This window comes from Centruroides sculpturatus, unplaced genomic scaffold (assembly GCF_000671375.1).
Source record: "Centruroides sculpturatus isolate CEXI.00-Female unplaced genomic scaffold, Cexi_2.0 scaffold721, whole genome shotgun sequence".
NCBI classification, from domain to species: Eukaryota; Metazoa; Arthropoda; class Arachnida; order Scorpiones; family Buthidae; genus Centruroides; species Centruroides sculpturatus.
The window spans coordinates 250,206-263,529 of record NW_019385006.1 but is presented as its reverse complement, the minus strand read 5'-3'; the positions used below and the strand labels follow the sequence as shown (position 1 = coordinate 263,529).

Below are 13,324 nucleotides of genomic sequence, written 5' to 3'. Positions count from 1 at the left end.
TAATATATATATATACTGTATTTGATTAATGTGATTTTGATATATGTGATAGTATTATGGGATTAATTAACCACTATAATCAAGGGATACCTGTATACCAATACTTAATTAATTAAACATTTAGTTCAAAACAACCAACAATAGATTCATCATATTAGCCTATGTTCATTCAGCAATTAAAACTTCAGTATGCATTTTAGCAACAAAAAACAATGTTCTCCTTATCAGCTGGTTTTTAATTTACTATCTTTTTAACTGACAAACAGCACCATTATATTAGTGTTGCATCAGTTAAAAAGATTGTAAATTAATCAACCAGCTGAGGAGGACAACATTGTTTTTGGGCTGCAGTTTGAAAAAATTGTAGACCTATAAATTCCCAATGTTGTCCTTCCATCCGTCTTTCCTTAATTTCATAAACAATTATATGAAAGATGAAACCAGATATGGAAGCCTTAGGGATAAGAAGCCCTGATTAACTACATAAGAACTTCCAATGCAAATCAGAAGTCATGATATTTCAATTCAAAAATTTCCCCTGAAAGGTGTTAGATGATCAGCATGACTCTATTGCTAACAGGAAAAGTATGATGTACAGGGGCAAGACATTACTAATTTGAGTGAAGAGCATATATTTTATATTAAATTTATTAAAAATTGCAGTCTGGCATTGTGACAATGTCACAATAAATAATTCCTTGTTTGGTGTTGACATGCATACTGAAGTTTTACTTGTTAAATATATTTTACTATATGAACCAGAATACTTATTCATGGAGTGTCATTTAAAAAAATTAAAATACTAAAAATTTCCTTAAAAATAACAAATAATGTACACTTCTTTATTTTTATTGAAAAGTCAAATAAAAAAACAATAATGATAAATGTACACAATTCCATTTTCATTCATTTATTTTTTGACTGAAATGTAATCACTTTGTATCATTTTCTTCAAAATGTTTTGAAATGCCTTGTCTGATTGTTCAATATTATTTGTATTATGGCTCTAAGACCCTATCAGACTTAATATACCAAGGCAAAGAGACATGCACATTAAAAGGAAAACAAACTCTTTTTTTTTCCATATATATATTTTATTGTATGTGTATATAAATGTTAACATTCAAATTAATATTAAACATTTTCTTATGATGCAGGTTATTATTATTTTAGGTATAAGCAATGATGCATCCAGGATAGGATCACAATATGAAGATTTCAATGTGCATTATACAGTATGGTTGCATTTTACTTATGGAGTCCCTATGGCAGTACTTTCAGAATCTAAACATGAGTCTTAGAATAGTTATAATAGATGTTGCAATCATCTAACACTATTATATGTACTCTGGTTTCTAAATTAGGTTCAAACCATTTCACATTTTAGGTAGTATGTTATAGCAACCCGAAATCACATCATGCTGTTAAGACTATATGTTTAATTATTTAGCACAAACAACTATGCTGGCTTTGAATAGCCAACTTGATTGTTCATGGAGTACTTGATGTTATATAGTTTTAGGAGGATGTGGGTTTCGTCCCACCCCAGGCGCCAAGTTGCTCACATCACTCTCACCAAAGTGCAGAACTACACGCGGAGCATTGGTCCAGGCAAGCGATAGCAAACCTTGACGATGCAGAATATGGAGAATAGATAGTAGTACTGGTACACTGGCTTTTTGAGTTTCTTCAACCCCAAAAATTACCCCCAAGAAATCTGAACATTATAAGAGGAAGCTTGTTGACAGGAGTGTTAAGAAAATGTAAAAATATCTATCAAGAATGTTGAATCTACAAAACAATCAGTTCAACCCCATTCATCTAATTCTTTACCGATTGAAAATGAAAGAAACGAAATTAGAAATATGTCAACAGTGATTAAAATTTGTTTTATTTGAATGCCGGTGTAGCTACGGATCATTGTTAAATTCAGCAGTGCTTCAGCGACTGCAGGAAGCTTAAAGCAAAATTGTTACTAATAAGATTGTTGTATATAAAGCAAATGTCCAGTTTGAAAGTATAATTTACAGCAGCCTCAGGTGCTTTTTCACTATATCAGGATGGATGGACTCGTGATGATTGATAATTCTTGATTATAATGTTAATGTTACTTCCAATCTGTTAAATAATAATAAAAAAAAAATGAATACATAAGAATTTAAAAGTTTGTTGATGACTACTCTTGTTAAGTTTAATCGAGTATTAAGCTTAATTTTTGCATTCTAGTTAATTAAGTAAACGTCATTATCTTCCATCAAAGAATTATGGCAATACTACGTTTACATTATTAACATTAAATAACTCGTCGAACATTGAGATTATAGCCAATTGTATATATGCCGTGTTGTTTCTACATTGCTGTAGCATTTGGTATTGTAAAATTACTACACAGATGTGTGCAGCTGTTGCACTGTTGAATTTAGCAATGAGCAGTTTGAGGGTGGGCTGGTCACCATCCTGTTTGTGGACGTCACGTTCACAAACAAGATGGCAACCGGAAATGCCACCGTAGGAAATAAAACATGTATATATGTATATTATTTTGTATAATTTCGTAACGAAAAAATCTCGATAGTATTATTACGGTTTCTTACGCTTTAAATATTTGCTCTTATCCATAAATTTCTACCCGGCTTTCTCAAAATAATTATTTACATTCGTTATTTATACCTAATTTTGTTTCCACGACAAACGTCCGGCGCCATTTTCTTTCTGCTCAAATTATTCAGTGCTGCCAAGCGAAATCACTTTAGATTTTCCCATTGGTGTAAATTTTCAATATTAATTTCAATATTAACATTTTTAAAAATTTATTTAATCTTTTTAAGATTACGGTTATTATTCTAGCTATAAGCAATGATGAATGCGGTATCATTCTGTGAGAGGGGAGGGGGATGAACCGTCCCTCACCGACTGACCGCCCCATTGTGGGCCTTGCCGAAGTGCCCACCAGTGGCCGAGTGGACTCCGTCTCCGCTCTTAGCGGCGGTGACCAGACCCTAAACACGCGTTCGGTTGTGGGTTCGCGCCTCGATCTGACAAGGCTGGCAGCTTGGAGTTTTTCCAGGTTTCCTCCTTGCAGATGACGCCTAAATAGGGCCACATCCCCATCAAAGTCCTCTCGGAAGGCATTCTCTCCCCCTTCGTGTCTCTTCTGGCCGTCTTCTATAAGGCCGACTCTTCCGTAGCTATGCGATCCATCTGCTGTCTCTTCTTCCCTTCAGGAGTTAAAGCGAATAGCAATACACTCCTCTATCAGAAGGAATAAAGGGCCTTGCCGAACCCATAATGGGTTTGCTATAAGTGGCCCTCTTAGTGCCCGCAGGACGGAGAGAGTTTAAAAATCTCCTTTCTCTATATTGACACTAAGAGGGCTTTTTTTATCAACCCTATTATGGGTTCGGCCAGGCCCATAATGAAGCGGCCGGGTAATGAAAAACGGGATCTGACGTATCCAGACGGCCCCCGAATAATCTGTGATTTCTCGATCCGTACGAATTTGGTCCTGGGTCTTCCAGAGCGGTGAACCGCCACGTTTGCCTCTTGGCGATCCGATTGTACATACAATTCTGTATATTAGGCGCGTAGACTGCAAAATGGATGCCCTTCTATTCTTGTTCTTTATCAGTAAAAATGTTTCCCACTGTTTTAAATGTTTTAAAAACTTTTCAATTAAGCATAGAAGGATGGTTCTCCAATAAATTATGAAACTAAATAAAAACCTCTTGATAGGAAATTATTTTTTTTCATTTTTGACTCTTGCACTCTGTGAGCACTAAAAAGGTCTTTACTTCCATGCCCATAATGGGAACGTCCAGATAGTGAGAGACAACCTGGCATATCCAGAACGAGAATATTTTATATAGCCAGGATTATCGAAGGCCAGATGTCGAGTTAATTAATACATGAATCATTTCTTAATACTTTCGAGTCGTCGTTGCTACACTTCAGAAGAATATTCTTGTACCCGGGAACACGCCTTCATTGTAAGTATCTGGCGTGGAACCCGGGGACAGTCCGTGACACATTGGTACAAATAAATGATTGATATCACATTAATTAGTACAGAAGTAGTTAATACTTAGAAGTAAATGTATCACAAATTTCATTTTCCATCTGCATCAGTTCAATTGCAATTACCAGACCTCGCCCAAAAGTTATCACCATCTTGATCACGGCATACTCAGCATAAGATAAGTACAATACTTTACATATTATTTAATGCATCTGTTAGCGAGTATTTCATAAATTGAAAATTTTATTTTTGCTTATATTCATTACAGCGCTTCCTTACAAACACCCCTCACGATAACATTCAAATTTGAATAATTATCTAATTTGTTCATCGTATTCATTCATTTACATATCATGGGTCACATCTGTAAACAACACCGTCACGTAACACAAACACCGTTTTCCAGAATCCCCTAGGGCCTAGGGGATTCTGGAAAACGGTGGCAGAAATCAAGTGGCGTTTTCACTTTCCAGGATGAAAATCCTGGAAAGTGGAAACACCAATCGATGATTTTGAATGGCGACTAAATGGGCTATGGTAGACTAGATATACTAGTTTATATACAAATAAAAATGTTTGTTTGTTTGTTCGCTGTACACTCCTAGGCAGTTCGATCGATTGCTACCAAAGTCTGCAATTACACTCACATACTTCTAATTTGGGCAATGTCGTACATCTTATCTCAAAAAATTTATTGAATTTCCATAAATTAATTAATCTCTGTCTACATTCGATTTGCTGCCTTTACACGTAGCACCATTTTTTGGGGGAAAATGTTATAAAATAATAAACAAGCTATAATTCATGCGTAACATTTCTAAAACTCGTTTTCGACGATGGAAATTTAGAATTAGTTTTGCGGACCCGGGATCGGAGAAGTCAAAAAATCCCCAGAAACTTTTCGGGGGTGGTCTGTCCGGATATGTCGGCCCAGCCGGCCACCCCAGTGTGGGCCTAATAGGCTCGCTAAAAGAGTGCCCGCAGGGTGGAAAGAGTTAACTTTTACATTATAAAATGATTTAAAAATACCAAACTTTTATGACACCATGTCCCATATAATTTTTGTATTTTTCTAATTTTTAGAATATAAAAATGCGAGGCGAATGTAATATGTAAATTAATTCATTTCGTTTATTAAAATGTCGCGTCACGTCGCATCAAATTAAATAATTAATAAAAATTAAAATAATAAATATGTTTATAAAATAACTAACCACATCTGTTCACAATAATATTGTAAAACACAATGTTCAGTACTTATAGATTAGCATTTTCGATAATATTTAATTAATTGTAAAATTAATTAATTAATTAAATTTATTATTTAATTAATTGTGCATCACGTCTCCCCCACCTTCGTGTAACCGAAGTGGTCGAAGTTGAAATAAAAGCGTAAACTCCAGTAGAAGTAAAAACACACATCGGCGTATTTCTAGGACAATAAACGGGTGTTCAATTTATATTTGACTGCGCATGCGCGTGACGACGGGTTAACGTTTAAATGCGTAGTAAAGTGCGTCATTTCCTGCACTACTCCCTCCTCCATCTTGAACCCGACCATTCCCGTTTGTGACCGCTCGCGTACGGACTTAACAGTCGCAATTCAGTTAATACGACACAATCCGAAGGATTTTGGTACCAATTTCCAATTCGAGATGCAATAACAAGGATCAAATCATAATAAAAGAAAGCCAGAATATTCTTGAGTTCAAATGTTCTTTATTAACATTTGAATATTCAAATTACAAATCTTTTCAGACGATCCAACAGATATTAAAGAAGTGAAACCGGAAGATCGCCGATAATCGGTCCACCTCGGAGTCAAACTGCAAATATTTAAAATTAAAATTATATCTCAATATATTATAAGTAGAATTTTACCCGTTTTACTCAAAAGAAGGGTCAAAATTTTGTAATACATTTAGAAATTTCGAAAAAACGTATTTATTAGAGTTATTTAATAGTTATAAATGGAAGTAAATAGTAATTATCGTATAAATAATTAAAACCGAAGTGATTTTATTCTATAATAAATGAATAAAATTCGGTTTTATTACATCGGTACCGACCTCCTTTAATTCCAGTCATGGAGTTTTCTTCAATTTTCTTTCTTTCGTCATCATCTTGTGAATTAGCAACAATTCGACTATTGGTTATGCTTTGCTCATCTTCCATTGAAATACCAAGTGCGTTTCTTCCTTTCAAATCTTGCTCATCTTTCGTTGAAATACCAAGTGCGTTTCTTCCTTTCAAATCTTGCTCATCTTTCACTGAAATACCAAGTGCGTTTCTTCCTTTCAAATCGGATCGATCACGTCCTACGACTTTCATATATCGACCTTCGCTACTTTCTAACAAAATAATTCCTGAAAAAAATAGTTCTCTCTTAATTCAATTTACTGTCAAATAAAGCTAAACTGTGAAGAGCAGCCACAAAGAAAACGTTTAAAAATAGCGAATTTGCAGATTATTTTCTACAAATACTTCTTACAAGAAAGTTTTCGGGAAAAATTACCGTTACAAATGTCGATTGCTACGGGTCCGAATACACAAAATTAGTCTAAAGTATGTCAAAAAAGTACAGTTGGAGATGTGTATGGTGCTGTTGGGATCTTAACAGAGTTATAGAGCATGCCCGTAGGAGCAAAAATGTCAAAGGAAGAATACCTCTAAATGTGACTGTTGTCAAGATGTAGCCCCCTTAATCAGCCGCAGACCATAGCCAGGATCGCGTGCGGCTGATTTCGCGGATCCTCGTGCCGCGGACTGCTATTTAGCTCAGGCGACTACAAGTAGTCCACTTGACTATTCGTAGAGTACTTGATGTTTTATAGTTTTAGACGGTGTGGGGATTCGCCCCCATCCTGGCACCGAGGGCCACGATAGCCAGCAGTGAAGCGTACTACTAAATGGAAGTGTAGGTCAAAGCTCTCCTTGACGACGCATAGCATGGAGTATAGGCAATACTGGTTCGAAGTAAAAACTGTTTTCGGTCGGTAGAAGTTAATGCATTTATTTCCTGTTATAAGCACTAATCACTGCGCTGTACTCACTGTTAATAAACGCGCGATGAGCTTTGCGGAGCACGCAGCGTGATTTCCTATAGCGCTTGGAAATAGACTTTATCGCTGATTTCGAGAACTGTATCTCGTGAAGAGTCACATTTAGAGGTACTGTTCCTTTGACTTTTTTGCTCCTATGGGCATGCTCGATAGCTCTGTTAAGATCCCAACAGCGTCATTCACATCTGCAAACTTACCGGTCAGAAGATACTTTATAAACGTTACTTACCAATAATGACGAATGTAAATAGGAACTTGTACATCTTCGGTTGTTAGTTTAGTTCTACTTCCGGTTCTTCCTGAAGGTCTTGGTCCACCGAATGCTGAAAACACGCAATTCTCACGTCTTTTTATAAGAAAAATATGCAATTCGTCGTAATTTCATTGGTTGCGTGACAGCTGGATGTCGATCGAACGATGATGCTGCGAATGGGAACGTTAAAAATGTCCAATCCCGTGAATGCTTATTTAAATTTACATATTTTACTTCAGTAACTGACACGATTCCATGCTGCAAACACGGCTACTGGTAGAATATTTCTGACCGTACTTGTGAGAAAATGGAAGACGCAGAAAAAAATTCCCAAGCACATTGGTCAAAATTTTTCATACGCGTGTTTAAAACATCAAAAATTATTTAAAAATTAGAATTGCAACAAAACACTTCGTGCGCGATGTAAGATATTTACATCGCGCACGAAGTGTTGCGCGATGTAAATACTTGTTGTGGTTGAAAGTTATAATACATCGAGTTCACCAGTTGTCCAATGGACAAAACCACTGAACACTAGTCATAGTTTCTCCTGGTGTTATTCGAGTGTCTAATGCCTAAATAGCGGCCAGTTATCCGTACAAAGGTCTTCCAAAAGTCATCTCTTCCCTCACCTGCGTTGCATTATTCTGTTAATTTTATGGCAAATAACAGGGTCTTCCTCCATCAAATATAGATACGTATAAAGGCGAAGATCTAAGCTCTGGACATATTACACCGGGCTCTAAAGGGCCGCGTGTTACGTGTCTACGGCAACAGTTTGTTATGTGCGCCTTTGCACATTCCTCACCAATTCATCGCCTAATTCTAAGCCTGTCCGAACTCACAATGAGTATAGCCTTTCGGTGGCCCGGGTGGTCTTAATTTTTACCACGCCCAGTAGCTTCGATAACTGCATAACGCCAGGGTGTGCAAATCGGGCAAGGATACAAACGAGTACACTCTGCAAGTATGAAGTTTTTCTTCATAAACCCGATTATTAAATACAAACGAACTGCCGAATTATCGGGCTATAAGCTTGATGTTTCTATTAAAGCAGCCGAGTTAGATAAATCGAGAATAAGAGACGGCAAAATGAGTACAGTAGAGCCTCGATTATCCGACCCAATTGGGGACTGGGGTTGGTCGGATAACCGAAAAGTATGAAAAAATCCATTATTAGTGTAGTATATTAGTAGTATATTATTATATCCTATGTAATTAGTATATTAGTATATCGCTATTAACCTACTTTGCGTTGAATTTTCATCGATGTTAAGCCTAACAAAAATTTTTTAAAATAATAATCGTCGCTATTGTATCGTTAAAAATTAGAAAATTAAGCTTCGTTTAAATACTGGCTCCCTTTCATGGTCGAATGAGTGTTGCCAGCTAAAACACGTTAAAATAATATTAAAGTAGCCAAGACATAGCCAAATATTGTAGCGCCACATCACTAGCGGACATTTGAAATTTGCCGACTAGGACAGTTGGTTAACCGAGGGGTCGGTTGATTGGGGGGCGGATAATCGAGGTTCTACTGTACTGATCATTCTGTTTTACTACAGAGGATGGAGAAAGGAATGGCACTCTTAGTTTTCTTGATGATTACACTATTGGATTACTTTCTTTGAGGATATGTCAAGGGAACAGAATCTGTGTCCTCCAGAAATTTTATATGCATACAGGATACTGTTTCATCTAAGAATATCCAGTTGGTAGTTCATTTCTCATCATGTTCTTTCAGTGAACATGGTGGAAAATGAACTGTTGATTAGATGTTCTTTGTGAAACAAATATAACTTATGTAGAACTTTTTGAATTTTTCAATAAAACTTCATGACTTTGCTTCGTATTTCATATCTTATTTTGTTTTACAAACAGTACATTTTTTATTTCCATTTAAAATGTGACAGATTGGTGGTGAAACAGTCTCCTGGCAATAAATTTGTAACTGTTTTCACCTATGAATAGAGAATAATACAGGGGAATCCCATTTATTTGTCTCAAACAGGACAGAGTCTGATTCAGATGAGCAAAATCCAGAAAAATCATTAACAACATATCTATATATATAAAAACAAATGTATGTCTGTGTATCCTTCATGCATTACTATACCATTTATCCGATTGCCATGAAACTTTGGGAAGTTGTTTAATACACTTCCGTGAAGGTTTCTGGCATAGTACATTTATCCTACAATAGGCAGTGCGTGTGTATATGAGCATTTCATCGTGAGAATTTCAGTGTGGTTAGGAGTTGAAACTTGAAATTTGGTACATAGTTAGGGTACATCATGAGAACAAACACTAAGAAGGGATTTTTCAAAATTTTCCCCTTGAGGAAAGGCTTGAGCAATGGAAGTGTTAACAATGGAAGTGTTAAGAGAAAGCGACATGCAAGATTTACAAGTGCAGATGAGGTTTTTGCATTTATACAAGAAATCGAACATATTTTTAGACCCATCTAAAAATTTTCTAATTAGTCTGGGGGAACCTAATTCTTCCATTCAGTGAAAATGGGTAAGATTGGCTATAATGTAATAATCTTAATCTTTGCTATCATTACTTTTTGCCCAAGCAACGCCGGGCTTATCTGTTAGTTTATAAATAAATATTGTTCAAAACTGAATTAGATAGTATTTGTAAGTAGTCTTTTAAAAAGGACAAAAGAAATATCTGGGTTAAAAACAAGAAAATTTCATATATTAGAAGAATTTCTAATGTTTATGATTGACTATGGCTATGCTCAAACCAAACTTATGCTGCAAAGTGATTGCAATGCTCAAAATAGCAGAAATATTTTTTAATTAGTAAATTGATGGAAAGTGACAGGAAGGTGTGAATTTTAGTATTTAGAATATAGTTCCAGCTTTAGAATTAACAAATATTTATTACACCACTTTCATAGCATTAGAGCTATTGGTAGCTGAGGAACCAGTATATTGACTCTAAGGTGGGGCTGTACTTGTTTTTATTCTGTATATCCAATTAAAAAACATTCAAAAATTTTGGAACAGAAAATATTTTGTGTGTGGTGTTTTAATATTTTTCTAAATTTCCATTGTTTAAAAAACAAGGCTCAGAATAATTCATATTTTAAAATAAAAATTAAAAATCAAATGAAAAATTTTGAGTAATGATGCTAATAACTAAACTATAGTAGAGGACACTTTTAGGTAATTTGTGTATGTATAAAAATATATACAAATTAACTAAAAGTAACTTCTATTTGAAATGTAAATATAGGTATCTCTTGCTTAATGCGGGATTTGATTAACACAAAATTGATTGTGACAATACTTTTATATATGTAGAAAAAGTTTTAATTAACGTGGCTTTAACAGCTGTCTTTACTTAATATATATATATACTGTATTTGATTAATGTGATTTTGATATATGTGATAGTATTATGGGATTAATTAACCACTATAATCAAGGGATACCTGTATACCAATACTTAATTAATTAAACATTTAGTTCAAAACAACCAACAATAGATTCATCATATTAGCCTATGTTCATTCAGCAATTAAAACTTCAGTATGCATTTTAGCAACAAAAAACAATGTTCTCCTTATCAGCTGGTTTTTAATTTACTATCTTTTTAACTGACAAACAGCACCATTATATTAGTGTTGCATCAGTTAAAAAGATTGTAAATTAATCAACCAGCTGAGGAGGACAACATTGTTTTTGGGCTGCAGTTTGAAAAAATTGTAGACCTATAAATTCCCAATGTTGTCCTTCCATCCGTCTTTCCTTAATTTCATAAACAATTATATGAAAGATGAAACCAGATATGGAAGCCTTAGGGATAAGAAGCCCTGATTAACTACATAAGAACTTCCAATGCAAATCAGAAGTCATGATATTTCAATTCAAAAATTTCCCCTGAAAGGTGTTAGATGATCAGCATGACTCTATTGCTAACAGGAAAAGTATGATGTACAGGGGCAAGACATTACTAATTTGAGTGAAGAGCATATATTTTATATTAAATTTATTAAAAATTGCAGTCTGGCATTGTGACAATGTCACAATAAATAATTCCTTGTTTGGTGTTGACATGCATACTGAAGTTTTACTTGTTAAATATATTTTACTATATGAACCAGAATACTTATTCATGGAGTGTCATTTAAAAAAATTAAAATACTAAAAATTTCCTTAAAAATAACAAATAATGTACACTTCTTTATTTTTATTGAAAAGTCAAATAAAAAAACAATAATGATAAATGTACACAATTCCATTTTCATTCATTTATTTTTTGACTGAAATGTAATCACTTTGTATCATTTTCTTCAAAATGTTTTGAAATGCCTTGTCTGATTGTTCAATATTATTTGTATTATGGCTCTAAGACCCTATCAGACTTAATATACCAAGGCAAAGAGACATGCACATTAAAAGGAAAACAAACTCTTTTTTTTTCCATATATATATTTTATTGTATGTGTATATAAATGTTAACATTCAAATTAATATTAAACATTTTCTTATGATGCAGGTTATTATTATTTTAGGTATAAGCAATGATGCATCCAGGATAGGATCACAATATGAAGATTTCAATGTGCATTATACAGTATGGTTGCATTTTACTTATGGAGTCCCTATGGCAGTACTTTCAGAATCTAAACATGAGTCTTAGAATAGTTATAATAGATGTTGCAATCATCTAACACTATTATATGTACTCTGGTTTCTAAATTAGGTTCAAACCATTTCACATTTTAGGTAGTATGTTATAGCAACCCGAAATCACATCATGCTGTTAAGACTATATGTTTAATTATTTAGCACAAACAACTATGCTGGCTTTGAATAGCCAACTTGATTGTTCATGGAGTACTTGATGTTATATAGTTTTAGGAGGATGTGGGTTTCGTCCCACCCCAGGCGCCAAGTTGCTCACATCACTCTCACCAAAGTGCAGAACTACACGCGGAGCATTGGTCCAGGCAAGCGATAGCAAACCTTGACGATGCAGAATATGGAGAATAGATAGTAGTACTGGTACACTGGCTTTTTGAGTTTCTTCAACCCCAAAAATTACCCCCAAGAAATCTGAACATTATAAGAGGAAGCTTGTTGACAGGAGTGTTAAGAAAATGTAAAAATATCTATCAAGAATGTTGAATCTACAAAACAATCAGTTCAACCCCATTCATCTAATTCTTTACCGATTGAAAATGAAAGAAACGAAATTAGAAATATGTCAACAGTGATTAAAATTTGTTTTATTTGAATGCCGGTGTAGCTACGGATCATTGTTAAATTCAGCAGTGCTTCAGCGACTGCAGGAAGCTTAAAGCAAAATTGTTACTAATAAGATTGTTGTATATAAAGCAAATGTCCAGTTTGAAAGTATAATTTACAGCAGCCTCAGGTGCTTTTTCACTATATCAGGATGGATGGACTCGTGATGATTGATAATTCTTGATTATAATGTTAATGTTACTTCCAATCTGTTAAATAATAATAAAAAAAAAATGAATACATAAGAATTTAAAAGTTTGTTGATGACTACTCTTGTTAAGTTTAATCGAGTATTAAGCTTAATTTTTGCATTCTAGTTAATTAAGTAAACGTCATTATCTTCCATCAAAGAATTATGGCAATACTACGTTTACATTATTAACATTAAATAACTCGTCGAACATTGAGATTATAGCCAATTGTATATATGCCGTGTTGTTTCTACATTGCTGTAGCATTTGGTATTGTAAAATTACTACACAGATGTGTGCAGCTGTTGCACTGTTGAATTTAGCAATGAGCAGTTTGAGGGTGGGCTGGTCACCATCCTGTTTGTGGACGTCACGTTCACAAACAAGATGGCAACCGGAAATGCCACCGTAGGAAATAAAACATGTATATATGTATATTATTTTGTATAATTTCGTAACGAAAAAATCTCGATAGTATTATTACGGTTTCTTACGCTTTAAATATTTGCTCTTATCCATAAATTTCTACCCGGCTTTCT

The 13,324-nt window shown here is 34.5% G+C and overlaps 2 protein-coding genes across 2 annotated transcripts in view; both read right to left on the bottom strand.

Annotated features, from left to right (window-relative positions):
* Positions 1 to 2,715, bottom strand: part of LOC111633298 (zinc finger protein 721-like) — a 38,175-nt gene extending 35,460 nt beyond the window's left edge. The window contains exon 1 of the mRNA XM_023377836.1: positions 2,671 to 2,715. The gene's annotated coding sequence lies outside the window, so the exon portion shown is untranslated. The remainder of the gene's footprint in view (positions 1 to 2,670) is intronic.
* A 3,056-nt stretch (positions 2,716 to 5,771) lies between these two features.
* On the bottom strand, positions 5,772 to 7,707 carry LOC111633305. Its single transcript, XM_023377842.1, has 3 exons — positions 7,307 to 7,707; positions 6,085 to 6,381; positions 5,772 to 5,841 (listed from the first exon to the last, which is right to left on the bottom strand). Exons 1-3 carry the CDS (start codon positions 7,338 to 7,340, stop codon positions 5,837 to 5,839), a joined length of 336 nt encoding a protein of 111 aa, XP_023233610.1. The 5' UTR covers positions 7,341 to 7,707; the 3' UTR covers positions 5,772 to 5,836.
* Positions 7,708 to 13,324: the final 5,617 nt, after the last annotated feature.